The sequence below is a fragment of the Podarcis muralis genome, chromosome 15, assembly GCF_964188315.1.
Source record: "Podarcis muralis chromosome 15, rPodMur119.hap1.1, whole genome shotgun sequence".
In the NCBI taxonomy this organism is placed as follows: domain Eukaryota; kingdom Metazoa; phylum Chordata; class Lepidosauria; order Squamata; family Lacertidae; genus Podarcis; species Podarcis muralis.
In genome coordinates this window covers 44,134,359-44,159,738 of record NC_135669.1, presented here as the reverse complement: position 1 = coordinate 44,159,738, position 25,380 = coordinate 44,134,359, and the positions used below count along the sequence as shown (strand labels likewise).

General features: G+C 48.3%; 1 protein-coding gene across 2 annotated transcripts in view; it reads right to left on the bottom strand.

Moving 5' to 3' along the window:
* SEZ6 (seizure related 6 homolog) overlaps positions 1-25,380 on the bottom strand; it is a 108,254-nt gene that overhangs the window by 6,000 nt on the left and 76,874 nt on the right. For both annotated transcript variants that reach the window (XM_028708669.2, XM_028708670.2), the window contains exons 3-12: positions 24,527-24,663; positions 19,911-20,103; positions 15,142-15,327; positions 13,658-13,826; positions 12,461-12,627; positions 9,899-10,093; positions 8,017-8,155; positions 6,005-6,201; positions 3,802-3,996; positions 963-1,154 (exon numbers count right to left, since the gene is read on the bottom strand). In XM_028708669.2, the coding sequence (XP_028564502.2) occupies positions 963-1,154; positions 3,802-3,996; positions 6,005-6,201; positions 8,017-8,155; positions 9,899-10,093; positions 12,461-12,627; positions 13,658-13,826; positions 15,142-15,327; positions 19,911-20,103; positions 24,527-24,663 (1,770 nt within the window). The remainder of the gene's footprint in view (positions 1-962; positions 1,155-3,801; positions 3,997-6,004; positions 6,202-8,016; positions 8,156-9,898; positions 10,094-12,460; positions 12,628-13,657; positions 13,827-15,141; positions 15,328-19,910; positions 20,104-24,526; positions 24,664-25,380) is intronic.

The window sequence follows — 25,380 nt, the reverse complement described above, 5'->3', positions numbered from 1 at the left end:
GAATGGCAAGCCAAGTTGACGGACTGTGCCGAAATGGCAAAATTAACTGGGAAGCTCAGAAATCAAGAGGACAACAAGAACTTTAAAAAAGAATGTGGGAAAGTTTACGATTTCTTTACGAGAACGTTGTAGGCAGGCTAGAACATTAGCAGGATGTTTTAACCATACTTGTAAGTTAACGGAAATTTGAATAATTTGAATGGATAAAACTTGGACAGTATTGATATGCCACTGTAAAGATTATCATTAGTACCCATGGGAGGGATGGGGAGAATTCAAGAGATTCAGAGTAATCTTGATATTTGTATTTTGTATTTGTTGTTGTTGTATGTTTACATTAAAAAAAATTGAATAAAAATTTAGAGAGAGAGAAATTAATGGAGAGGGCTGTTGTTGTTGGCAGTTGTCTGTCCCGAGAGACAATGCAGTGTACCTCCAGGGTCTTTTAAGAGCCTATGAACATAAGAAGATCCTATTGGATCAGGCGAAAGAGGGTCCATTTAGTCCAGCATCCTGTTCTCAAAGGGCCCAACCAGATGCCTCTTCTGGTAAACCCGCAAGCAGGATTCGAACGCAAGAGAAATTCTCCCCTCCTGGGGTTTCCAGAAATGGGGATCCAGAAGCATTTCTGCCTCCAACTGTGGAGGCAGAGCAGAGACATCAATAGCCCTCTCTCCCTCCAAGAATTTGTCCAACCCTCACTTAAACCCATCTCATTGGTGGCTACTGCTGTCTCTTGTGGCAGGGAGTTCCACAGTTTGCACTTACAATCATAGAATTGTAGAGTTGGAAGGGGCCGTAAAGGTCCCCTAGTCCAGCCTCCTGCAATGCAGGAATCTTTCACCCCATCTGGTGAAATTAATGGACCCCAAGTGAGTGATGCCTGCAAATTTCAGCGGCTCTAATTTTTTGTGGGGAGGGGAACCGAGCTGGGGAAGCCACAGAGACCCTGTGCAGCTTACGAATGCACTTGGGGAGACGGTCGCTCCACTTCGGACCCCCGGCCTGCCGGTCGTGGCAGGTGATCTCGCCGCTGCCCGCTAGGGCATATCCCTTGTCGCAGATGAACTGGACGGTGGAGCCCACGGGGAACTTGTTCTCGGAAACCATGCGCCGGCTGTGGTCCACATCTCCTGGGTCCCGGCAGGTGGTCACTGGAGAGGGAGAGAATGGGGCAGCATGGTGGGTGGCGAAGGGGCAGTGGAGAGCTACTGCTGGTCAGTGTCAGCACTGCTGAGCTCGAAGGACCCAGATGATATAAGAGAATTTCCAGTGCTTCTGTTTAAATCAGCTTTTGAACTGGAATCTTGGCAGCGTTTTGGGAGGGAGAACCGTAGTTCAGGGCCAAAAGTTCCCAGCTTCGATTTCCGACAGCAGCATCTCAAGGTAAGGCTTGGGGGAAAGGCTCCCTGCCCGAAACCCTCTTGGAGAGCTGTTGCTGCCGGTCCATGCGGACACTACTGGGCTTAATGGAGCCACAATCTGACTCTGTACGAGGCAAGAAGCAGCAGCAGCAGCATCACAAAGGCCAGCAGGGGGAGCTCTTGCCTCAGCCAATTGCAAATTCCAATTTGGACACTAAAGAAGTCTTGTGTGATCGTCCGGAGAATAATTATGAAGAGCGATTTGAGAAATTAAAGCCGTCGTGTTGGACACTGGATGGGAAAGAGCATTCCTTCCAAGGAGAGTGGAAGGATGTAACTGGGATCCTCCTTCTCAGGTAAAGCTACAACAGATCTGATCTTGCAAATATGTTCCCCTGTTGCCCAGACATCAGGATCTTTCCTCTCCTTGACAGATGAGGCCAATAGGGATACATATTTACATTTCATTTCATTTCATTTCATTTCATCTATACCCCACTTGATTGCAGAAAAAACCCCAAAACCTCAAAGTGCTTTACAAAACAATAAAACTATCAGTAAGAAAAAATACCAACAGCAATTGTAGTGTTTCCAAAAGTTAGAATATCAATAGACTAAAAACACGTTAAAACTTGCACCAGTTTTCTTCAGACCTGAAAACAAGAATGTTTTTATCAGTTGCCGAAAAGAAGGACAGTGAAAGTGCTTGCCTGATATCAATAGGCAGGGAGTTCCAAAGTTATAGGCGCCGCCACACTAAAACATTGAGTTCTTGCAAATTTGGAACAGGGATTATGTGGCACCTGGAACAGAGCCAGTTCCACCGATTGAGGCATGTCGTGTGGCTAAGGCTAGTCCCAAGTTGTTAAAGGCTTTCTATCCTCATAGTAAGATCTTGAACCTGGCCTGGCAGCAAAACGGCAGACAGTACAGATCTCTGAGCAGAGCTGTGGTGTGCTGACAAGGCCTTCCTCTTGTCAGCAATCGTGCTGCAGCATCCCGCAGCGACTGCAGCTTCCACATCAAGAGGAGGGAAAGCCCCACATAGAGCGCATTGCGGTAATCCAGTCTTGAAGGTAATCCAGTCTTCCAGAAGTGGCTCCCTCTCCCCCTCACAACATCCCTGCGAGGTAGGGTTAGGCTGAGACAGACAGCGCCTGGGCCGACACCACCCAGCTGTGGCAATGTTCAGGGTGGCAGGAGAGGATATATTGTTTATTAATATCCTTCCTAACTTGCGCTAGCAAGTTCCTTTACTTGGCAGAGCTAACATTCCCCTTTACACAGCACTGCAGATAGCTGGCTGCAGGCTCGTGTGAGCCTCTCACTATTATACAATTCAGTCTGTCTCAGATTGAATTGTATGTTCCTGGTAAGTTTCCCTGAATCCATCTTTAAAAGAATAAAGATGCCACAATATTTGTTGTTGTTGTTTAGTCGTTTAGTAGTGTCCGACTCTTCGTGACCCTGTGGACCAGAGCACACCAGGCACTCCTGTCTTCCACTGCCTCCCGCAGTTTGGTCAAACTCATGTTGGTCATTTCGAGAACACTGTCCCACCAATCTCGCCCTCTGTCATCCCCTTCTCCTTGTGCCCTCCATCTTTCCCAACATCAGGGTCTTTTCCAGGGAGTCTTCTCTTCTCCTGAGGTGGCCAAAGTCTTGGAGTCTCAGCTTCAGGATCTTTCCTTCCAGTGAGCACTCAGGGCTGATTTCCTTCAGAATGGAGAGGTTTGATCTTCTTGCAGTCCATGGGACTCTCAAGAGTGTCCTCCAGCACCAGAATTCAAAAGCATCAATTCTTCAGCGATCAGCCTTCTTTATGGCCCAGCTCTCACTTCCATACATCACTACTGGGAAAACCATAGCTTTAACTATGCAGACCTTTGTCAGCCACAATCTTATTTAAAGTCAATAAAGAAGTAAAGTAAAGTAAAAGAAATTTACTTACATCGGTTCACAGTTGGATCCCTGAAGGCAGATTTAGTTACAAACATGTACATGTGGATCTACCCCATATGGGGGAATAATCCCAGTGCCTCTGCTAGCTGAAAGCAGAGCAGAGCATTTCTAGCTAAAAAGCTGGTCCAACGAAGAAGGAAGTGAAAAAGAGAGAGAGAGAGTGCTGTGTGACTTGTCCTTTTGTTACCTGGACAGGTAAGGTCACGCCCACCTTCTATCCCATGCAAAAGGAAGGATGCTCCAGCCAGGAGGACCAGGAAGTTTTGACTGGCTGGACCAAGCATTCCCTCGCATGTCTTCTCTAGGAAAACAAGGAATGTTGTACTTGACTGCTCTCATGGGTCACATCCCACAACAGCAAGCTTTGTGGCTGAGCAGGGATTTGAACCCTGGTGTCCGGGGTCTTAGGCCAGCCCTCTAAATCCCACAGTTGCAGGATCTGGCTGCCTGCATCCTCTGCACTCCCCTGGCTCACCTTGCTGGCAGGAGGGCAGGTCCCCGCTCCACATCAGGTCCCAGTGACACATCAGGAGTTCGGTGCCCACCAACTCGTAGCCGGGGTAGCAGTGGTACGTGACCACGGTGCCGTGGACCAGCTCCGGGTGGGACATGGTCTTCCAGCCGTTGGGGATCTCCGGGAGCTCAGGGCAGGTGTCGTTCCGGGGAACCTCTGCAGGGAAAGAGGCCGGGAGCAGAGGTCAGGGGAAGACCCCAGAGAGGTGGGCAGAGGGAGGCGGCTGAGGCCAGGCACTCTCCAGCCCTCTCGGACCAGCGACAAGTGCAACGGCATCCTCATAGAAGATGTATGTATGTATTTGCAGCAATTGTTTGTGTCCCTGCTGACCATAAAATATTTCCTTAACAAAAATGGAAATTTAGACAGGATACTTGCAGATTGTAAATGTATACACTTTCAACATGTTTTTCCCCAGTTAGTTTTTGATCCGAGGTGCATAATTTTGGTTTTGAGATTATTTAAGGAAAAAGACCTGCTGTTTATTTATAGGTACTTCCTGCACCTGCTAATTTAATTGCATTTGATAATCTTTTAGCCAGAGGTGTCTTACTTACAGAAGATTGTATGCTATACTATCTGACGTTTAGAAGACATCTGATGGCAGGCCTGTTTAGGGAAGTTTTTAATGACTGATGTTTTAATGTATTTTTCATCTTTTGTTGGCCCAGCCAGATGGGGGGGTATAAATAACAAATTATTGTTATTATTATTATTATTATTGAGTTGGAAGGGACCCTGTGGATCATCTATAGTCCAACCCCCTGCAATGCAGGAATACGCAGCTGTCCCTTACGGGGATCGAACCTGCAACCTGGGCATTGTCAACGCCATCCTCTAACCAGGTGAACTACATGCACCTCAACACATTCAGGTTTAATATTATTAATATTATTTTATATTTATTTATATCTTTAAGAAACAATTAAATAACAATAACATTAAAACTATCATCTATGTATCTATCTATTAAAAACATATTAGGAAGAACTTTCTGACGGTCGGAGCTATTTGACCGGGGTAGGCAACCTAAGGCCCAGGGGCTGGATCCGGCCCAATCGCCTTCTAAATCCAGCCCACGGATGGTCCAGGAATCAGCATGTTTTTACATGAGCAGAATGTGCCCTTTTATTTAAAATGCATCTCTGGGTTATTTGTGGGACACAGGAATTCGTTCATATATATTTTTTCAAAATATAGTCCGGCTCCGAACATGGTCTGAGGGACGGTGGACCGGCCCACGGTTGAAAAAGGTTGCTGACCCCTGTATTTGACAATGGGCCAAACTCCCTCAGGAGGTTGTGGAGGTTTTTAAGCAGAGGTTGGATGGCCATCTGCCGGGGATTTTTAAGCTGTGATTCCTGCATTGCAGGGGGGGTTGGGCTAGATGACCTTTGAAGGTCCCTCCCAACTCTACAAATCTATGATTCTGTGAGACCAAAGGCCTGTCTCATGGGGGTGGCAAGGAGGAAGAACTTTGCCCGCCTTGCCTAATGGTCCACCTTCTGGAGAAAGCTGGAGGGGCGAACACATGGTGGGCGTGGCCAGGTGTAAAAGTGGGTGGAGCAACTGACGGGACTCCTCCCTTTAGAATCACAAAATTGAGAGTTGGAGGGGACACCGAGGGTCATCTAGTCCAACCCCCTCAGGAACCACAGCTAAGGTCTGTTTGATATAGGTAAATTTCCTGGGAAGACTCTTCAACTTAGACAAGGTCTTGCAGCCTCCCTCATGACTTGAGCTTTTGTGTTTTGCAATGTGCACCTTGGTATATGCCAAGTTTTTATCCTTCTGCGCGATTCTGGTGCACATTTCATGCTTATATGATTCTGCATTTGGCTGCCTTGTTAATAAATCTGAGTTTCTTAAATTGAGCGGCACACACAAGCCGAAGCAAATTGTATTTTCTCAATTTCTGAGGGTTATATCCGGAACAGACCAACTGGAATGAACGAACCTGGGAGACTCAGGTCCATTGATTTCTGTGGGTCTACTCTGAGTAGGACCCAGTTGGATGCAATCCTGATTTCCATCTCCTTAATATGCCCCATTCCCCAAGAAGGAAACCAGGAGAGAAACACGCAGAGAGAAATAGAAACCTGTTTTGCTTTTCTTTCCACACCAGGGCAGCGCCTTCCAAAATTTCAGGGGCTTCTGCACGTACCTGCAAAGTGGATGATGAAGCCGTGCTGATAGCCCAAGACGCTGCTCCCCGGATCCGACTGAAACTGGATGGTGACGTCAGCCATGGAGGTGTACAGCTTGAACCGCCGGTGGGGGCCGGAATATTGGCCCAGGATCCGGGCCGTCAAGTCATCCCCGTCATAGAAAGTCAGCGCGTCTCCTTTGCCAAGGCGTAACCTGAAACGAATCGAAACAATTGTAGGTTTGGAAGGGGCTCTACAGGTCATCTAGTCCAACCCCCTACGGTGCAGGAATGGCAAGATGGCGGGGGCAGCGGAGGGAGGTGCCGATTAGGAAAAGCCTGACGGCTGCTCACTGACGGCGCAATCAGAACGCCAGATCTGCTGGAATGGGATCCAGTGGGCCTTATTTATTTATTTCTTTTCATAAAAATTATATACTGCCTGATTGTGGAAAACTTCAACAATGACCAAAACATTCCAAAAAATCAAAACCAACAATTAACCAAGACGCATACCAGCAAATTTCTTTTCTTTTTTCTTTTTAATCTTTATTTATACAACAACAAAAACACACACATACCAGCAAATTTCTGGGTAGGATTGCCTAGGATTGCCTTGTGCTTGAGGTAGACTGCTTTGGATGGTAAAGGTAGAATTTAACCATTAGGCAAGGGCAAAACTAGGCTTTATTTCACCCGGTCAAAGACCAAGTTTGGCAATCCCCACCAAAGAACTGTGGCAAGAGAAGCTGATGGACTATGTGGAATTGGCGGAACCGACACACAAACTAGGTGACAAGGACTTTGGGGACCTTTTACAAAGTACTTAAGGAAACAACAAAATGAATTGAACACCTTGGCAGGTTTTGAATAAACATACACAATTTTTTTATTGGTAACATAAAGGTAAAGGTAAAGGTACCCCTGCCCGTACGGGCCAGTCTTGACAGACTCTAGGGTTGTGCACTCATCTCACTCAAGAGGCCAGGGGCCAGCGCTGTCCGGAGACACTTCCGGGTCACGTGGCTAGCGTGACAAAGCTGCATCTGGCGAGCCAGCGCAGCACACGGAAACGCCGTTTACCTTCCCGCTAGTAAGCGGTCCCTATTTATCTACTTGCACCCGGGAGTGCTTTCGAACTGCTAGGTTGGCAGGAGCAGGGACCCAGCAACGGGAGCGCACCCTGCCGCTGGGATTCGAATCGCCGACCTTTCGATCGGCAAGCCCTAGGCGTGAGGCTTTTACCCACAGCGCCACCCGCGTCCCTTGTTCACTTAAGGAAACAACAAAATGAATTGAACACCTTGGCAGGTTTTGAATAAACATACACAATTTTTTTATTGGTAACATACTGATAGATTAATTAAGGATCTTTACAATTTTATAATATGCAGAGAATAATATGTGCTGAGAAATCAGAGAGAGGAGCTGAGGGAAGTCTGGGTTGGGTTTTTCTTTTTGGGGGAGGGGGAAATTGGGGGGGGGAAATGAGGATGATGTGTTTTTGATAAACTGTTATGTGGAAATTCCTAATAATTATATATATATATATATATAAAAAGACCAAGTTTGGCAAGCAGTGAGCCTCAAGGATGCCCCCTGGAGGCTTCACCCTGAGCAAAAAACTCGGCTAGCCCCCCCCGCCCCCCCGTAGCTACAGCTCTACATTAGGGTAAGTAGCTAGGGTGAGCCTCCTCCTCCTCCTTGAATCTGTCCCATCCTCCTTTAAAGCCACCCTGTGTCCTGTGGCAGGGAGTTCCACAGCTGAACAATGCTATCTGTCAATTTGAAGCCAATTCCCGTGGCTGAAACTTGCACAATTGAACTGACAACATATTCTTTCACCGGGCTGCAGCTGTGCAGCTTACAAAAAACCTTGCAAGCCGTTTTGAGTTGCAGCAGGAGAACCTGGTGCGATTCTTGCATTTCGGGGGGGGGGGGGGGTTGGACTTTGGCTCCCCTGGGCTCCCTTCCAGCTCGACAGTTCTGGGATTCTGTGAAATAACGATCCAAACAGGGGCACAACTCACACTTGGATGTCCAGCATGATCCTTTTGTCCTCCTCCACGTGGAGACCCCAGATGCAGTCCTGGCCCTTCCCATAGGGCTCCGGCCAGTTGGGGGACAAAACCACCCCGGCGGCGTCCGTGATCTCCCCGCTGCACACGGCTGCAGGAGAAGTGTGGAAAGAGATCAGTGGGGCTGTGTTGTGGATGGCAAACCTCTCCTGGTCTGCCCCGCAGAGGACCTTAAGGTCCATGAATAATCATACTTTAGAGGTCCCGGGCCCTAAGGAAGTCAGACTATCCTCCACCAGGGCCAGGGCCTTTTCAGTGATGGCTCCGACCTGGTGGAATGCTCTGTCCCATGAGACCAGGGCCCTTCAGGATTTAACCTCCTTCCGTCGGGAATGAAAGACAGAGCTATTCCGCCTGGCCTTTAATTTGAATTCAGCCTGATCTTTTATTTCCCTTCTCTTCCTTCCCCCTCCCCTTTTATGAAGATCACCCGCTCTGAGACCCCACAGCTAATTCTCCCCTGGCCTCCTCGCTGGCCCAAGTAGGACCAATTCAGCCAGCTAGCCCTGGGGATTATCTAACTGATTTTTGATTTTTATTGTTATTCATGTTTTTATACTGTACTTTATGCTGCTTTTATAATTAAGTGTTTTTAAAGCGTTTAAAATTTGTTGTTAGCCGCCCTGATCCCGGTTATTGAATCGTGAAGGGCGGGGTATAAATAAAAAATTATTATTATTATTATTATTATTAACTGCAGCCTTTGCAGGCTGGGGAACTTCCTTGTGCCACTGATCAGAACAGGGCTTGCAATCGGTGCTCAACAGGAAGCCCTGCTCGCAAATGAACAACTAGGATTTCCCTTTAAGCTACGATTGCCATATTTCAAAAAGTGAAATATTTTGCGCTTTTTTTTCTTTGCAAAATTTCAAAGAGAGAAGTTTGTGAGCTACTTTTATGGAAATCCGCCAAAATATAGACATGAGTTGAAAAATCACAAAGAAGAGAGAAGTTTGTGAGCTATTTTTAAGGAAAGTTGGCAAAAACAACACTGCCGACATAGGTTGCCATGTGTCAGGATTTCCCCGGACATTTTGGCCAATTCCCACCCGGACCCTTCTTCCGGCTTCAGTATCCCGGGTGTATCCAGGAAATTCTGGATGTATGGCAACCCTACCTTAAGCTCCTGATTGTTCCTAACCCTTTGTAGGTTTCCAGTATGCCAGAGGAGGACAGAACGACCTCCCGGAAATTTGGGGCATTCGTTGTATTTTACTGTTCTTTTGATCGATAAACCACTTAATTGCGATGGCTGCTAAGCATGTGACCTTGACCTCAACAATACAATAAAGATCAACTATCAGTTTAGAAAGATAAAGATCAGAAACGACATCAATATTTGCGAACGCATTTTGAAGCAAGGGTAGGAAAGCCTTCTAAGCTGGGGGCCGCCTTCTCTTCTCAGCAACCTCCCCAGGGCCATGTGTCTGTGGTGGGAGGGGCTTGAGGCAAAAAGGGGTGGAGCAAGAGAGGAAATACAGTCGTACCTTGGATCCCGAACGCCTTGGTCCGCGGACATTTTGGTTCCCAAACGCCACAAACCTGAAAGTGACTGTTCCGATTTGCGAACGTTCTTTGGAACCCGAACGTCCGACGCGGCTTGTGATCCAGAAGTCGCGCTTTGGTTTCTGAACGTTTTGGAAGTCAAACGGACATCTGGAACAGATTCCGTTCGACTTCCAAGGTACAGCTGTATTTACTTTCGAAAGGTAGGCTAGTTTCCATTCTGTTTATCCTCCATCCTCTGGGTCGAACCACGACTGGCCTGTGGCCCCCAGAAGCCGGCCAATGTGGCCCCCGTAAGCCGGCGAAAGCTTTCCAACACAGCACCCACCTCGGCAGGCCGGCTCTGTCTCGTTCCACTGGGGGTTGGTGGGGTCCACGCACTCGATGATGACAGAGCCTTGCTCCAGGGTGTATCCTGCCTCGCAGGCAAACTCCACGGTGGTGCCCACGGCGTACGTCGCGTCGCTGGTAGTGAAGTTCCCGTACTTGACGAATGGCTCATAACAGTGCCCGGGTTCAAATGCTGGCAAGGGGCAGAGCGAGAGAGAGAGGGCATCAGTCAGAGAGCTGGCGGCACGCTCAAGAGCGTTCGGGGGTCTCCTAAGGCAGGGCTCAGGGACGTGGGTGGTGCTGTGGTTTAAACCACAGAGCCTAGGACCTGCCGATCAGAAGGTTGGCGGTTTGAATCCCCATGACACGGTGAGCTCCCGTTGCTCAGTCCCAGCTCCTGCCCACCTATCAGTTCGAAAGCACACCAGCGCAAGTAGATAAATAGGTACTGCTCTGGCGGGAAGGTAAACGGCGTTTCTGTGCACTGCACCAGGCATGCAACAGTGTGCCAAGGAGCGTCGTGCCCACGCTCCCTGGCCTTTTGCCTTCTTGGCTAGAAAACAGGGTTTATCCCCTGACCGTTTGTCCTCTCACAGATTTGGTTATTAGACATAACGCTTGGCTGGAGCATGACCGGGGACGCAGACGTAATCAAGTATTGGGGAAAACATTTTAGGGAAACGCCTGCTGACACGTGTATTTGCTAACGCTGGAAACGTGCTTAGATGGAAATACGTCCTGTTCAGGGTGGTTTCACTACTGTTTCCAATTGTTGACTTCTGCTAATAAAAGGAGCCTCTGCAGAGCTAGTCGGCAGCTTGTCTTGGAGCATGCCACATGTAATGTTTCCAAGGGGTTGCTCGAGAGCAAGCGGGCAAATATCTCCCTGCTTGGCTGTGAAGCCTTGTTTTGCTGCCAAAATAAACCTTATCTGTCCGGAGCCCCACTCTCCCGTGGCTGGCTCAATCGCTGACAGAATCCGTGAGTGGGCGGTTCCTAAACTTTCCCCAGCAAAGCAGCTTCTTGACGCCCAGTCTGCACCTCCCCTCTCTGCGCGGATACTTTCTGCGCAAGGAGGGCGTGGGTAGAGGAGGACCCCTCTCCTCCCCGCTTTTCCCCAGGAAGGAGTCCTGGGACCGCCTCGCCACTTCCGACTCCTGCAGCTCCTGTCCACTGGAGGTGTTTTTACTCTCCTCCGCTGAAGAGGAACTTCTTCTCCCGATCCCTGGAGGCTCTCTATAATCCATTTGGCTTTTGCTCTCTCCCTCCTGAGCCGATGGCAGTTCCCTGACACCACAGCTCATTCAACCTCCCGTCATACTCGTTATTCCTATAGCAGCTAAATGGGCACTCCTGAGGTCTTCCGCAAGGACCCACAAATCCTCCGAGCCTCCCCTCCCACTCGCTGCCCCCTTGGCCACGAGGCGCTTAGAGGGTTGCCTTTCCCCTCCCCTGAAAAGCATATAGAGCTGTCAAGAATATTGTTGGCTCAGAAATGGAAGCCAGAAGAAATACCAACGAAAGAAGAACGGCAGACGAAATTAATTAATTGGATAAAATGACAGGAGGGATTCGAAACCTGCGGGACCAGAGATTTACAGAAGATTGGAAGAAATAAACAAATTATTTGAAGAGCAACTGTAATCAACAAATTACGCCAGTAGGAGTACAAGAAGTTTTGTAAGGCGAAATATATGAAATATTGCAAAGAAGAGAAAGAAGAGAGATATTAGTTATGAGATTTAAATGTAATAGTGAAAATAAGAAATGTAAATTAAGTAAATAGATTGGAAAATTCTCAGATGTGATTGGTGGAAGTTCAAAAAATTGTATAAGATGTAAAAGTATGTTTAAATATTGTTGAAAATGATACGTTGAAAAACTAATATTTTTTTTTTATAAAAGAAAGAAAGAAAAGCATATAGAGCTGAAGGAGGAAGTGGGATAGAGTGGCTCTTCTGGCCACTTCCCCTTTCAGCTCTATGCCCATTTCTAGGCTATGATTAATTCTACCATGGCTGACTTTTACCCAAATCCTTTGGGAAAGCGAAAGGGGTTGGGTGCCCCCTCTTTCTTTCTGCCTCTTGTGGGGGGGGGGAGGGGACCAGCTGGAAATGTCAGTGCCCATGGCACTCACCCCCCAAAAGTATGGCAGCCGAAAGCGCTGGTTCCCAATGTGAGTGGTAGCGCCCCCTGGAGGGCAGTGTGATTCCCTTACAGTGCCACTTACAAGGGGGCATCAGGGGGGGGGGTGCTGGAGGTACAAAGGACCACCGCCAGTTTTCACAGGCTCAAGTTGTCCGCTTTGTTGAATGAATTAAACTAAATAGCTTTAATTGGATTTGAAATAATGGTGCAATTAATTGCTACTGTTTTGAATTTACTCCGCTATTATCGTCCTTAGTGGGTCATGCAAACCACTATTCTGAATAATGCATTTTAATAGGGTGGGGGCACTAGGGGGGAGTTTATGGACCCCAGGCCCCCCTAAAAGTTTCGGAGTAGCTGTCCTAAAGGAACAAGCCCAGAGCCTTGTCCCGTGTGCCCTCTGCCAACTCACCCTCGTAGCGCAGGGCCATGCCAGCGGCCACCCCGCTGCTGTCGGTGGTCAGCTCGATGAAGAAGCCCCTCGCGGTGCTGACCAGACCCTCGATGGGCAGGTATTCCACTTCGTACGAGTCGTACACGGGCGGAGCCTCAATGTCGTTCCCGTTCCGGATTATTAGCCTGGGAGGGGGGAAAGGAAGCGGCTTAATCCCAGCACGCTTTAAAAAAAAAGAAAGGTCAGAATTGCAAAGTTTAATTGGATGACCCTCGGGGAAGGAGAGGACTTTGGACTTTCATAATTCAGTGGGGCCCTGTGTCAGGCCAAAATTCAGTGTGTCCCCCGCCTTCCGTTCTGCTCAACTGCGGCCGTCACCCTGCCCTAAATCCACTTCTTCGTGGCCTCCCTGCCCACTCTGCAATTCTATTTTTCACCTGAGGTTTTTAAACAGAGGTCAGATGGCCCCCTGCCAGCAATTCTTTAAGTGTGGTTCCTGAATTCGCAAGTGGCTGGGGCTAGATCAGTGGTTCCCAAGCTATTTTTTTGGCCATGCCCCACCTAAGCATCTCTAAAATAATTATAATATAATAATAATTTATGATTTATACCCCACCCATCTGGCTGGGCTTCCCCAGCCACTCTGGGCGGCTTCCAACAAAATATTAAAATACCGTAATACATCAAACATTAAAAGTTTCCCTAAACAGGGCTGCCTTCAGATGTCTTCTAAAAGTCTGGTAGTTGTTTTTCTCTTTAACATCTGACAGGAGGGCGTTCCACAGGGCAGGTGCCACCACCGAGAAGGCCCTCTGCCTGGTTCCCTGTAACTTGGCTTCTCGCAGGGAGGGAACCCCCAGAAGGCCCTCAGCCCTGGACCTCAGTGTCTGGGTAGAATGATGTCACCACCGACATATAATTCTTATTATTCAAAAAGTGAACTCCTATTCACGCGGAGGAAGCCTAAAAAAGCCATTCACTGTTAATAACTCATTCTTGAATCACTCCCCTTAAAAATCAAATTGCCCCTCTGTGGGGGTGTGTGTGACCCACATTGGGGACCTTGGGGGCCCCTTCCTACCATACAATTTATGATTCTATAACCCCACCCAGGGGCAGGAATGGGGATTCAGCGTGAGATCAGCCCGGACGTCCTGGGAACAACTGCCTCATGACCCCGTCGCCCCGAAAACTCGAGGTCTCTCTCTTGCCAACCTGTCGTCGTCCTCAGCCAAGGAGACCTTCTCAAAATGGAGGTGCAGCCGCTGTCCCTGCGGAGCCTCCAGCAGCCAATGGCAGGTCAGGTTGTTGCTGTAGTTGGCAGGGTAGCCTGGCGAGACGATGCGCCCAGTCGTGGCGTTCCGGATGACCCCGCCGCAAGACGCTGCGGAGAGAAGGGATGCATCAGTGGGGCTACAGGAAGGGCTTCCCCCCCGCCCTCTTCAACAATATCAATTTATTTCTTCACCGCCATCAACATTCCTTACCCGTCCTACATTGCAGGGTTGAAGGGCAGGCCGCAGGTATGTAAAAATTGCAATATTAACCTTAAAAGAAAATGATGTATAGATGGTACATTACGCCCGTGAAATTAGCTAAAACGTACAAAGTTAGTAATAAATGTTGGGAATGTAAAGAAAAAGATGGAACATTTTGTCACATGTGGTGGGAATGTAAAAAAAGTGAAAAACTTCTGGGAAATGATATATAGTGAGATGAAAAAAATGTTGAAATAAACATTTATTAAGAAAGCAGAAGCATTTTTACTTGGCATTGTAGGAGATGATATTAACAGACAGGATTGTAAGTTATTTTTGTACACAATGACGGCAGCAAGAATATTATTGGCACAAAACTGGAAGCAAGAATTACTGACGAAAGAAGAACGAAGGATGAAAATGATGGACTATGCAGAATTAGATAAACTAACAGGAAGAATTCGAAACCTGCGGGACCAGAGATTCTCAGGAGACTGGAGTAAATTTATGGACTATGTGAAAAGTAATTGTGAGGAACAGATTACGCTAGTAGGTTTGCAAGAGGTTTTGTAAGGTGAATTATTTGAAATATTGTAAAAAAAGATAATGAGGAGAATTATTAGTTAAAGATAACTAAAGGTCATAGGAAATTAAGAAATGCATAATAAGTGATAAGGACGGAAAATCATCAAAGGTGTTGACAGAAGTCCGAAAATTATGGTATAAGATGAAAAGTTTTGTTGTATGAATGATAATTAACATGTTTAAAACTAATAAAAATGTGTATATATATATACAGTGGTACCTCGGGTTAAGTACTTAATTCGTTCTGGAGGTCCGTTCTCAACCTGAAACTGTTCTTAACCTGAAGCACCACTTTAGCTAATGGGGCCTCCCGCTGCTGCAGCGCTGCCACACGATTTGTTCTCATCCTGAAGCAAAGTTCTTAACCTGAAGCACTATTTCTGGGTTAGCAGAGTCTGTAACCTGAAGCGTATGTAACCTGAGGTACCACTGTATATTAAAAATTTGCAATATTAAAATTCACCAGCGGAGGCAGCCCTGAGCTAGAGGGTTCTGAGTTTCCTGCGGCAGCTGCCTCCATTTGCCCAACGGTAGGGAGAGGTCGACCGGAGAAGCTTCCTGAGCTGAAATGCCCTGCCAGTTCCCAAACCCACAGACTGCTCCCCCCCCCTTCCTGTACCCTCTGGCTTTGCTCACCGACGCAGGTGGGCTCCCGGGCGCTCCAGAAGGGGTGGGTGGCATTGAGGCAGGTGAGGCAGTGCTGGCCCTGCAGCTGGTAGCCGGTGGCACAGGAGAAGCAGGCGTGGCCCCCCGGGTGCACGCTGGTGACGGAGACCTCCCCGTAGGGCGGGCGCGTGGGGAACGCACAGCTGAGCAGGTAGGCTGGGAAAGGAAAAAGAGACGGGGAGAGTTGGGCTGTGTACATTAAAAACCCGTTTAACACACACACACATTCCCCAAGGATCCCGGGAACTATAGTTTGCTAAGGGAGCTAGGAAACGTTGAGCATTGTGAGAAGTCAAACTACAGTTCCCAGGATTCTTGCGCTGTGATTTAAATGTATGGCAGAAAGCAGAGAGCAGATTGGGGTGAATTTCCTACAAATTCCCCACTGAGAGAGAATCAGATTTGACAGAAACATTGTAAAATTAATGAATGTTAGAATGATGTTGGAATGAATCTATGTGATTTTAGCAAAAATGTAACAAAGATTTAAGAAAAATAGACTGTTAATTGGTGAAAAAAGGGAAAGTAAACTTATATTAAGATCAAGATAAATTTTCAGGATAAAAATTTTGAAGACAGGGAAAGGATTTGCTGAAATGGATAATTGACTTAGAATACAAAAAAGGGAGGTGTGAGGAGGTCAGGGAAACAAGCAAATGAAAGATAAGTTATGGGAAGGTTCGATTTTTTTTAAATTGTTTCTATTTTTCTGTTTTTTATTGTGATGTGTTGTTTTGCTATTGTTTAATTTGGTGTTTTTTCTTTTGCCTTTTTGTAAACTTAAAACCTTAATAAATACTATTTTTTTTAAAAAAGAGAATCAGATTTGACAAGGGGTGGGTCTACACACAGGGGGGAAAAACACGCTATAAATAAGTCAGAAATTAGATTATAACAAACGGGGGAAACCCTATGCAAAATGGCGTTTAAATATTTCCTGCTCTCTGGCGCCCTCTGGCGTTGCATGTTTGTAGCGCATCCCAATTGTTGTTCCTTGCTGAGTTCAAGGTGTGGTGTCGTTTATTTATTAACTCAACTTGTATTTGTTATTATTAATAATAATTTATTACATTTATATACCATCTTTCCCAAGGAACCTGAGGTGGTTCTCCCCTCCCCATTTCATCCCCTTAACATCCCTGCAAGGAAGGTTGAGCTGGGAGTTCAGCGCCTGGCCCCCCCCTGGCTGTGTGGGGATTCGAACCCTGGCTTCCTCCAGGTCCCCAGTTCTAACCACTATGCCACACTATTGATGTAAATACTGCGTGCCTAAAATGGCTATCGCACACACCACTCTCCTTCCTTGGAGGTTTTTAAGCAGAGGTAGGACAGCTATCCTTTAGTTGTGATTGCCGCATTGAAGGGGGTTGGGATGGATGACCTTTGGGGGCCCCCAACTCCATGATTCAATGATTGGGGTGAACAAATGCAAAATCAATACATCATGACAATAACTCTCAAAATACTAGACCGTCTCAAAACATAATATGAAATTATGTTGTATGTGCGGGGAAAATCCTTAAAGTGAAATTAAGAGGTAGAAGTCAGGGGAAAAGAGATCAATTGTAAAAAGACACAGTTTTTCTTTGCTAGTCGAAGGAAGCAAAAGCTTAATCTGGAATTAGTCTGACACCTTTTTTTATGCCCAGAGAATAAACAATAAATAAATAAATAAATATACATAAATAAATACTGGGTGGTCTCTCAACTAAGTCCTCCTCTGAACAGGCCCTTTGAGATTCACAGAGCCAAACTACCAAATTCACTTCAATGGGTCTACTCTGAGTAAGGGTGGCATTGCATGTGACCCATTCCATTCATACAGCTATTAAAAGAAGCATTTTTAGATGTTTATTTCTTTATCTACTTAAAAGCGATTTGCTGCAGATCGGAACACAGGATTAAAGGAACAGAATTCTATTACCGGTATATTTTTTACAGATTTTGGGGGGTAAAGGCTTTAAATATTTAACTACTTCAAGTGATTTGCTGCTACAGATTTAAATATAACTCTATGTGTATTGGGAGGGGGTTGTTAAAGGAACATCATATTATATTTATACGTCTTTTTTTTAAGGCTTTAAATATTTATTTCTAAATTCAAAGTGATTTAATAGAGATTTTAAATGCAAAGCTATGTGTAACAGCAATAAGGAAATAAACACATGAACACAGCCCTATCTGGGATCGATTTTGTCTCTGAATATGACGAATGGGTTCTATGTTGCGTGTTGGTTGTTGTTATTTATTTCACTTATTTATTGCAGCGATATCCCATCTTTCATGCAAGGAGCATGCTGTTTTCATCTATTTTTTAAAAATCTTCACAACAACCTTGCGAGGTAGCGTTGGCAGAGAGAAGGGGACAGGCCCAAGGTTATTTGTTGTTGTTGTTTAGTCATTTAGTGGTGTCCGCCTCTTCGTGACCCCCTGGACCACAGCATGCCAGGCACTCCTGTCTTCCACTGCCTCCCGCACTTTGGTCAAACTCATGCTGGTAGCTTCGAGAACACTGTCCCACCACCTCGTCCTCTGTCCTCCCCTTCTCCTTGGGCCCTCCATCTTTCCCAACATCAGGGTCTTCTCCAGGGAGTCTTCTCTTCTCATGAGGTGGCCAAAGTCTTGGAGCCTCAGCTTCACGATCTGTCCTTCCAGTGAGCACTCAGGGCTGATTTCCTTCAGAATGGAGAGGTTGGATCTTCTTGCAGTCCATGGGACTCTCCAGAGTCTCCTCCAGCACCAGAATTCAAAAGCATCCGTTCTTCGGCGATCAGCCTTCTTTATGGTCCAGCTAGTGATGTATGGAAGTGAGAGCTGGATCATAAAGAGAGCTGGACCAAGGTTGTTAGAAGGTGCAAATGCTCCTAACAGATTCCACTGGCCACATGTGCTGGAAGAAAGGGCACAGGCAGGGATTGATGCCAGCAGGGGCAGACTGTGGGGTCTCAAATTTCTAATTTTGCAGGACATCAAAATTCGGCTCCCAGCCACCAATCACCTTCCGTCTGACATCACAGTGACATCACCCTGAGGCTCTGCACCTATTGCGGCTGAACTGGTCGCGCTCCCCGAAATCCGCCTCTGGTGCCAGTTGCGAGAAAGGCGATTGTGTGTGTGTGTTGGGGGCTTCAGCTGTTGTGACTGGGTGTGTCAACATCAGAGGGGCGCCCTGTGGGGCTGGGAGACAGGTGTGTATATATATATCTTTCTCTCAATGCCAGCCCCCCCTCTCCCGGTGCTCCGCGCAAATTACGTTAATTGCTGGGACCAATTATCTCCCCATTAAGCGAGTCTTTGGTGGGTGCCCGCTCTAACCTGCCAGCTTCGGCGATTAGCTCCGACAGCGATTAGCGTGCTCCCAATTAGCTAATTGCGCTGCAGCTGCGAGGGGGGTGGGAAGGGAATCCTGGCGCTGCCACGGCACCCGGGCTGGTGGCGTGGGCGGGTTGGTGGAGCGGCCTGCAGATCCACAGGCAGGCGGGCATCGGGTGGGAGCAGAAGGCTCCGTGAATTTCTTCGTCTGCATCTGCCAACAAGGGGGGCGGCACAGCGAGAAAGATCGCTCCAAGAATCCTGACGTGTTTTGGGGCCGTGCATAAAAATAACACCCTTTCCTGCTTCTCGTTCCCAGCATTTGCTGCTCAGGGGGTAATAATAATAATAATAATAATAATAATAATAATAATAATAATAATAATTTATTTATACCCCGCCCATCTGGCTGGGTTTCCCCAGCCACTCTGGGCGGATTCCAACAGAACACTAAAATACAATAACCTATTAAACATTAAAAGCTTCCCTAAACAGGGCTGCCTTCAGATGTCTTCTAAAAGTTTGGTAGTTGTTCTTCTCTTTGACATCTGGTGGGAGGGCGTTCCACAGGGCAGGCGCCACCACCGAGAAGGCCCTCTGCCTGGTTCCCTGTAACTTGGCATCTCACAGCGAGGGAACTGCCAGAAGGCCCTTGGCGCTGGACCTCAGTGTCTGGGCAGAACGATGGGGGAGGAGACGCTCCTTCAAATATACTGGACCGAGGCCGTTTAGGGCCTTAAAGGTCAGCACCAACACTTTGAATTGTGCTCGGAAACGTACTGGGAGCCAGTGTAGGTCTTTCAAGACCGGTGTTATGTGGTCTCGGCGGCCGCTCCCAGTCACCAGTCTAGCTGCTGCATTCTGGATTAGTTGTAGTTTCCGAGTCACCTTCAAAGGTAGCCCCACGTAGAGCGCATTGCAGTAGTCCAAGCGGGAGATAACCAGAGCCTGCACCACTCTGGCCAGACAGTCCACGAGCAGGTAGGGTCTCAGCCTACGTACCAGGTGGAGCTGGTAAACAGCTGCCCTGGATACAGAATTGACCTGCGCCTCCATGGACAGCTGTGAGTCCAAAATGACTCCCAGGCTGCGCACCTGGTCCTTCAGGGGCACAGTTGCCCCATTCAGGACCAGGGAGTAGGTTAGTGACTGGCCTGACGTCAAGCTTCATGGCCGAGTCGGCACTTGAACCCTGCCCTCCTAGTCCAACACTTGAACCACACAAGACTGGGAAAAGTTTTCCCCGCCTTCATTTCTGGGGAAACCTTCCGGAGAGGGCAGGGGCACAGGCCAGGGGTGGGCATGGCCAGAGGGGGAAGTGGGCGTGGCAATGCACCTACGAACAAAATAAGCCTGGGAACCACTGGTTTAGAATAAATCAGCTGCATGTCCCCCCCTAGTGGTAGGTGAAGGACCTGCGCTCTCACCTTCGAACCGGAAATGAAAGGTCCCTGGGTTGGCGGGAGATGAGCTCTGGAAGCGCACCACAACCTGATTGGTCGGGCCGCGGATCACCTGCCCGCGCATCAGGAAGGACTCGTTGGCCAGGGCGACGGGCTCTACGCCCCCCAGCGTCTCCACGGTGACCGTCTCTCCCTCCGCAAGGCTGATGTTCTGGACCTGCAGAGAGGGAAAGAAGGAAGAGGAACTCTGAGGGTGCACACCCAGATGGGTTAACTGGGAGGTGAGATGGGGATGGTCTACCACAGGCTAATAATAATAATAATAATAATAATAATAATAATATTTTTTATTTATACCCCACCCTCCCCAGCCAAGACCGGGCTCAGGGCAGCTAACAACCAATAATAAAAACAAGTTGATTAAAATACAATTTAAAAACAAGAATAAAATACAACATTAAAACATTAAGATGCAGCCTCTTCACAGGAGGAGAAAGGAAAAAAGAAAGAGGGGGAGGGAATCAAATTGATTCCAAGCCAAAGGCCAGGTGGAACAACTCTGTCTTACAGGCCCTGCGGAAAGAAATTAGATCCCGGAGGGCCCTGGTCTCAAGAGACAGAGCGTCCCGCCAGGCCGGAGCCAGTGTTGAAAAGGCCCTGGCTCTGGTTGAGGCTAATCTTCCTTAGGGCCCGGGACCTCTAGGGTGTTGCTATTTATGGACGGGGTCCCATGGAAGGGGTCCTTTGGGTCTGTCAGGAGCTCAGCTTACACTTGAGTAGGACTCTGGTAGAGACACATGCCCGACTGGCATGTTCCCTCCCTCCTGGTCAATCGTTCGGGAGCTGCAAAAGCTTTCTGCTGCCTGAACATCACAGTGACCGATGCCAACTGACACCGGCACACTTAGGGATCCACAGAGTTTGCGCAACTTGCGTAACAGACCTCAGCAACTCAGCATTTTGGCTAATCTACTTTATTTACATATAAACACACACGGAGCACTGCAACATGGCTCCCTCTCTCTCTCTAGCATCAGACAGCAAAGAGCAAAGGACAATAGTGCCACTTCACGGAACACAGTAACACAAACATCCTGTCTCCATCACTTCCCACTCTGGAGTCAAAACATATACAGTCATGTGATAGACAACAATCCCATGACTGCAGTCATGGAGCAGGAATTCTAACAGGGTCATCTAGTCCAACCCCCAGGAATTGCAGCGAGGGAAACCAGACAATCTCTGCTTGGAAACCTCCAAGGAAGGAGAGTCCGCCACCTTCCCAAAGGGAGGCCGTTCCACTGTTGATCGGCTCTTTCTGCCAGAAAGACGTGGGTTCTTGTCCCACCAGTGGTACAGTCAAACCTTGGTTTTCGCACGTCTCTCAGCCGCAGAACGTTTCGGAAGCCGAACACTGAAAACCCGGAAGTGAATGCTTCCGTTTTCAAACATGCCTTGGAAATCGAATGGCACATTTCTCAATTTTCCCCATTGAACTTGTTGACAGCCCTCTGATCCTCGGTTTTCAAAGGTTTTGGAAGTTGAACAGACTTCCGGAACGGATTACGTTCGGAATCTGAGGTTCCACTGTACAAAAAACAGGTGAACAGAGCCAGAACTGGGAACTTGAATATCCACTGAGCAGTAAATGCCTCTGAATGGCAGTTGCTGGGAATCGCAAGTGGGGAGAGTTTCTATTGTGCTCCTGCTTGTGGACATGAGTTCCACAGTTTAACTACAGGCTGCCCGAATAAGTCCTTTCTATTTTTGTGTCCTGAATCCTTCCTAGCCCAACCTGGATATGCCATGAGAGATTGATCCTGGGACCTTCTGCATGCAAAACACTGAGCTGCAGCCCTTCCTGTGAAAAGAAAGAGCCTAGTCCTCATGATTTTTTTAAAAAAAGAAATGTTTTAAATAGGAATATAGGAAGCTGCCTTCTACTGACTGAGACCCACGGTCCATCTAACTCAATATTCCCTACACTGACTGGCAGCAGCTCCCCAGGATTTCAGACGGGGAATATTTCCAAGCCCTGCCTGGAGATGCTGCCAGAGTTGAACCCGTGGCCTTTTGCACGCAAAGCATATTGTTCCCGGTTGCTGCCACGTCCTCCGGTGGCGACGGCTGCATAACTTATCTTGATAAACGAGTCACTGTTGCCGTCTCTCATTAAAGTGGTGATTGTATATTAATTACGGTAATTAAACGGAGCTGCTCGGTGATAAACGGCCAAAGTCAGGAGCCTCCTTGCACTAATTACACCAAAGGTGCCCAAGATGGATCGGCAGAAGAGCAAGTGCGCCGAGACGGAGAAGGGGAACCAGATTGCGAGTGCTGGTGGGACGGGAATCTCCCTCTCCGTGAGGTTTAGCAGGATGCCGAGTGATTTATGGGAGGAGAGAGACAGGAACACGAGGAGAAAAGCCCTGGTGAGCACAGCTTGGATGTGGAGCAGGCGGTCGCTGCTCGCCACACACAAAGGAAAGGGATGTAGAGTCAGAAGGAGCCTAGAGGTCCTCTAGACCACCCCAGCCGAACGCAGGATCTGTGAGGCAGATTGAGGAAAAGGGGAATTTGGAGGAGTGATTTTTTTAGGGGAAGAAGTGAGGTGATTAGAGCCCTGGATAACCTCCTCCTCCTCCTCCTCCTCCTCCTCCTCCTCCTCCTCCTCCTCCTCCTCCTCCTCTTCTTCTTCTTCTTCTTCTTCTTCTTCTTCTTCTTCTTCTTCTTCCCTCTCCTCAATGAATCTGCACAACAACCCTGTGAGGTAGGTTAGGCTGAGAGGCAGCAATGGGCCCAAAGGTCACAACCAGGAATCTTCACGGCTGAGCGGGAGGGTCTGAGTTCTGGTCTCCCAGGAGAAATTAACACCAAAATGAAGATTAATTTTAAAAACCTTTAAAAAAAAAAAAGTTTGCAAACTGATGGGAAGATGTGGAGAACCGAATATCTCTATCTCTATCTCTATCTCTATCTCTATCTCTATCTCTATCTCTATCTCTATCTCTATCTCTATCTCTATCATCTCTCTCTATCTCTATCTCTATCTCTATCTCTATCTCTATCTCTATCTCTATCTCTATCTCTATCATCTCTGGGGTGGAAACCCAAGAAATTGAAATTGACCAATTCGCCTGTCCCTGGATATCACTGCTTTTGCTCTTAAAAAAAAGCAACCCACCACATGGGTCCCTCTCTCGCCAGGCCCAGGTCCTGGGTGCGGATCTCGCTGCCTACATTGCAAAAGCATAATGCCTACATTGGGGAACTTCCGTTCCCCAGAATGGCTCAAGGGGTTGTAAGGGCAGCGTTTCAGGCAGTTGTTAATTTAGCTGCCAGAGAAGAAAAAGAGAGAAAAAAAGAGGAAATCTCACAGAGACCCAATTTCACAGAAATCTCTCTCCCCCTCCAGGAATTTCAGGAGTCTTTTTTACACCTTGCTGAAGATGCTCGCGACACCCACCTGCCCTCCCCACCAGCTAATGCTACACTGGGGAGAGCCCTCCAGTCCGGGCCGGAGGCGGTATCACGGCTGCAGGGCCCCCCGCCGGCACGTCCGCCCGCCAAGCCTCCTTCCGCCTGGGCCTAATGAAGCCCCGGGGGACGCGACGCGGAGGGAGAAAGCAGGTATTGTCGAAATGTCGGCCAAATGCCACGTCTATCGATTTGACATTTGCTGCTGTTGCCTTTCGGGGCCAGCACGGCTGGCTGCATCCCGGAGACAAGATGTCTGTATTTGTAACGTGGCATTAGAATGCAGCCGGGGTCCCGTGTCGTCGTCCCTCCCCTCGCTTAACCCTGCAGGCGAGAAGAGGGGCTCCTCTGTCTGCCTGCCTCCTTCGTCTTACCTGCCCCCACCCCAGAAAAGGGGCCGAGGCTCTCTTACGGACGATAAAGGACAAAAATGTGGGGCTCAAGGAACGCAGCCCTCAGGCTACAAAATGTCCCCCATCCTTGCTGGAGAACCTAAAAGTATTCAAACACACCCTCCAAATCCATCCAGAATTTTGTCCTGGGTCTTGAGGACCTGTTTCTCCTAAAGGGTTCTTTGCAGACGGAAGTTTCAGCCAGGAACAGGTGTAATTCACACGGAATCACTGAAGTTAACTCTTCATTCAAAGAAACAAGCATAACAACTCGCCCCAGTAAATCTCGCCCGGAGGAGGCAGTTTGGGGGGCTGAAGGTCCCCGTCTTCCCACAGTTCCCGAAGTCTTTTGCTCTCCCGGATCCTTCTCAAGCAGTCTGAGACTATGCCTACATGCCACTCTCTGCTCCTCCCTCTTCACACCTCTTCTGGTCCTGGGAGACCAGCGAAAAGGGGAGCTTGTCACTGTAGGAGGGGGGAACCCCCTAGTTTCTTCAGGCTCCCCTCTGCCTCTTGGCCCTCCTTCTCTCCAGCCTCCGCTTCTGCCTCTGATTCTGCACTGCTCTCTGCCCCAGCCTCTTCCTGCTCACCAAATCCTGTTGCCTTTCAGCTTCGGACACCTCCTCTTCCCCGTCCGCTCCCTCTTCTCCCTCTGACCACTCATCCTCCTCCCACCACCCCTCCCCTGGCCCTGAGCCTTCTCCCCTTGGGGGTTCCCTGGCTGCATCCTGCCAGGCCATGACAGCTACCAGGCTGGGTTCAACGACTCACCCGGATCTCAACGCCGTAACCAGGGTACACAGAGATGGTGTAGGTGCAGTCGAGGGTCCCCCCTTCGTATGGGATGCCAGAGGGGAGGGGAGAGGCCAGCGAGCCTTTGGGGCCAGTGAGGTTCCAGCTGCAGGGACCTATGGGCAAAGAGGGCAAAATATTAGACAAAGGAAGGAGCACTTCTAAGCTCCACTTTCCTCTCATCTCCCCATCACAGCCAGCCCCAAAAGCCTTCTCCTGCCCTAGATGGAGGCATAAGACCTTCAGAAGAGCCTGCTGGATCCGGCCAGTGCCAACCAGTTGCCCTCAAGCAGGACCTGAGTGCGAGAGAAACTCTCCCATCCTGTGGTTTCTAGCAATGGGCATTCAGAAGCACCATGGCTAGTAGACCTCTCCTCCTCCAGAAACTCGTCTCAGCCTCTTTTGAAGCTATCTAGGTTGGCGACCAACACTGCCTCCTGTGGCAGGGAGTTCCACAGTCTAACTCTGTGCTACATGAAGGACTCAATCTTCCAGCATTTGGTTTTATCGTCGGCCCATGTTGCAAGCTTTTTTCCATACGGCAGTTGCTCCATCCTCTTGATCATCTGAGGTTGGGGGCAAAATGGTGCCCACCTCCTCCAAATAAACAGGCACCTGCTTTATACTGAGTCTGTCCACTGAGCTATCGAGCTCAGCATTGCCTAAACTGACTGGCAGCAGGTCTCCAGGGTCTCAGGGAGAGAGGAGGGTCTCTTTCCCATCACCTGTGACATGATCGTTTTAACTGGAGATGCTTCTAGGGGCTTCCATAATCTGCCTTAATACTAAGTCAGACCACTGACCCACCGAGATCAGTATTGTCCACACTGACT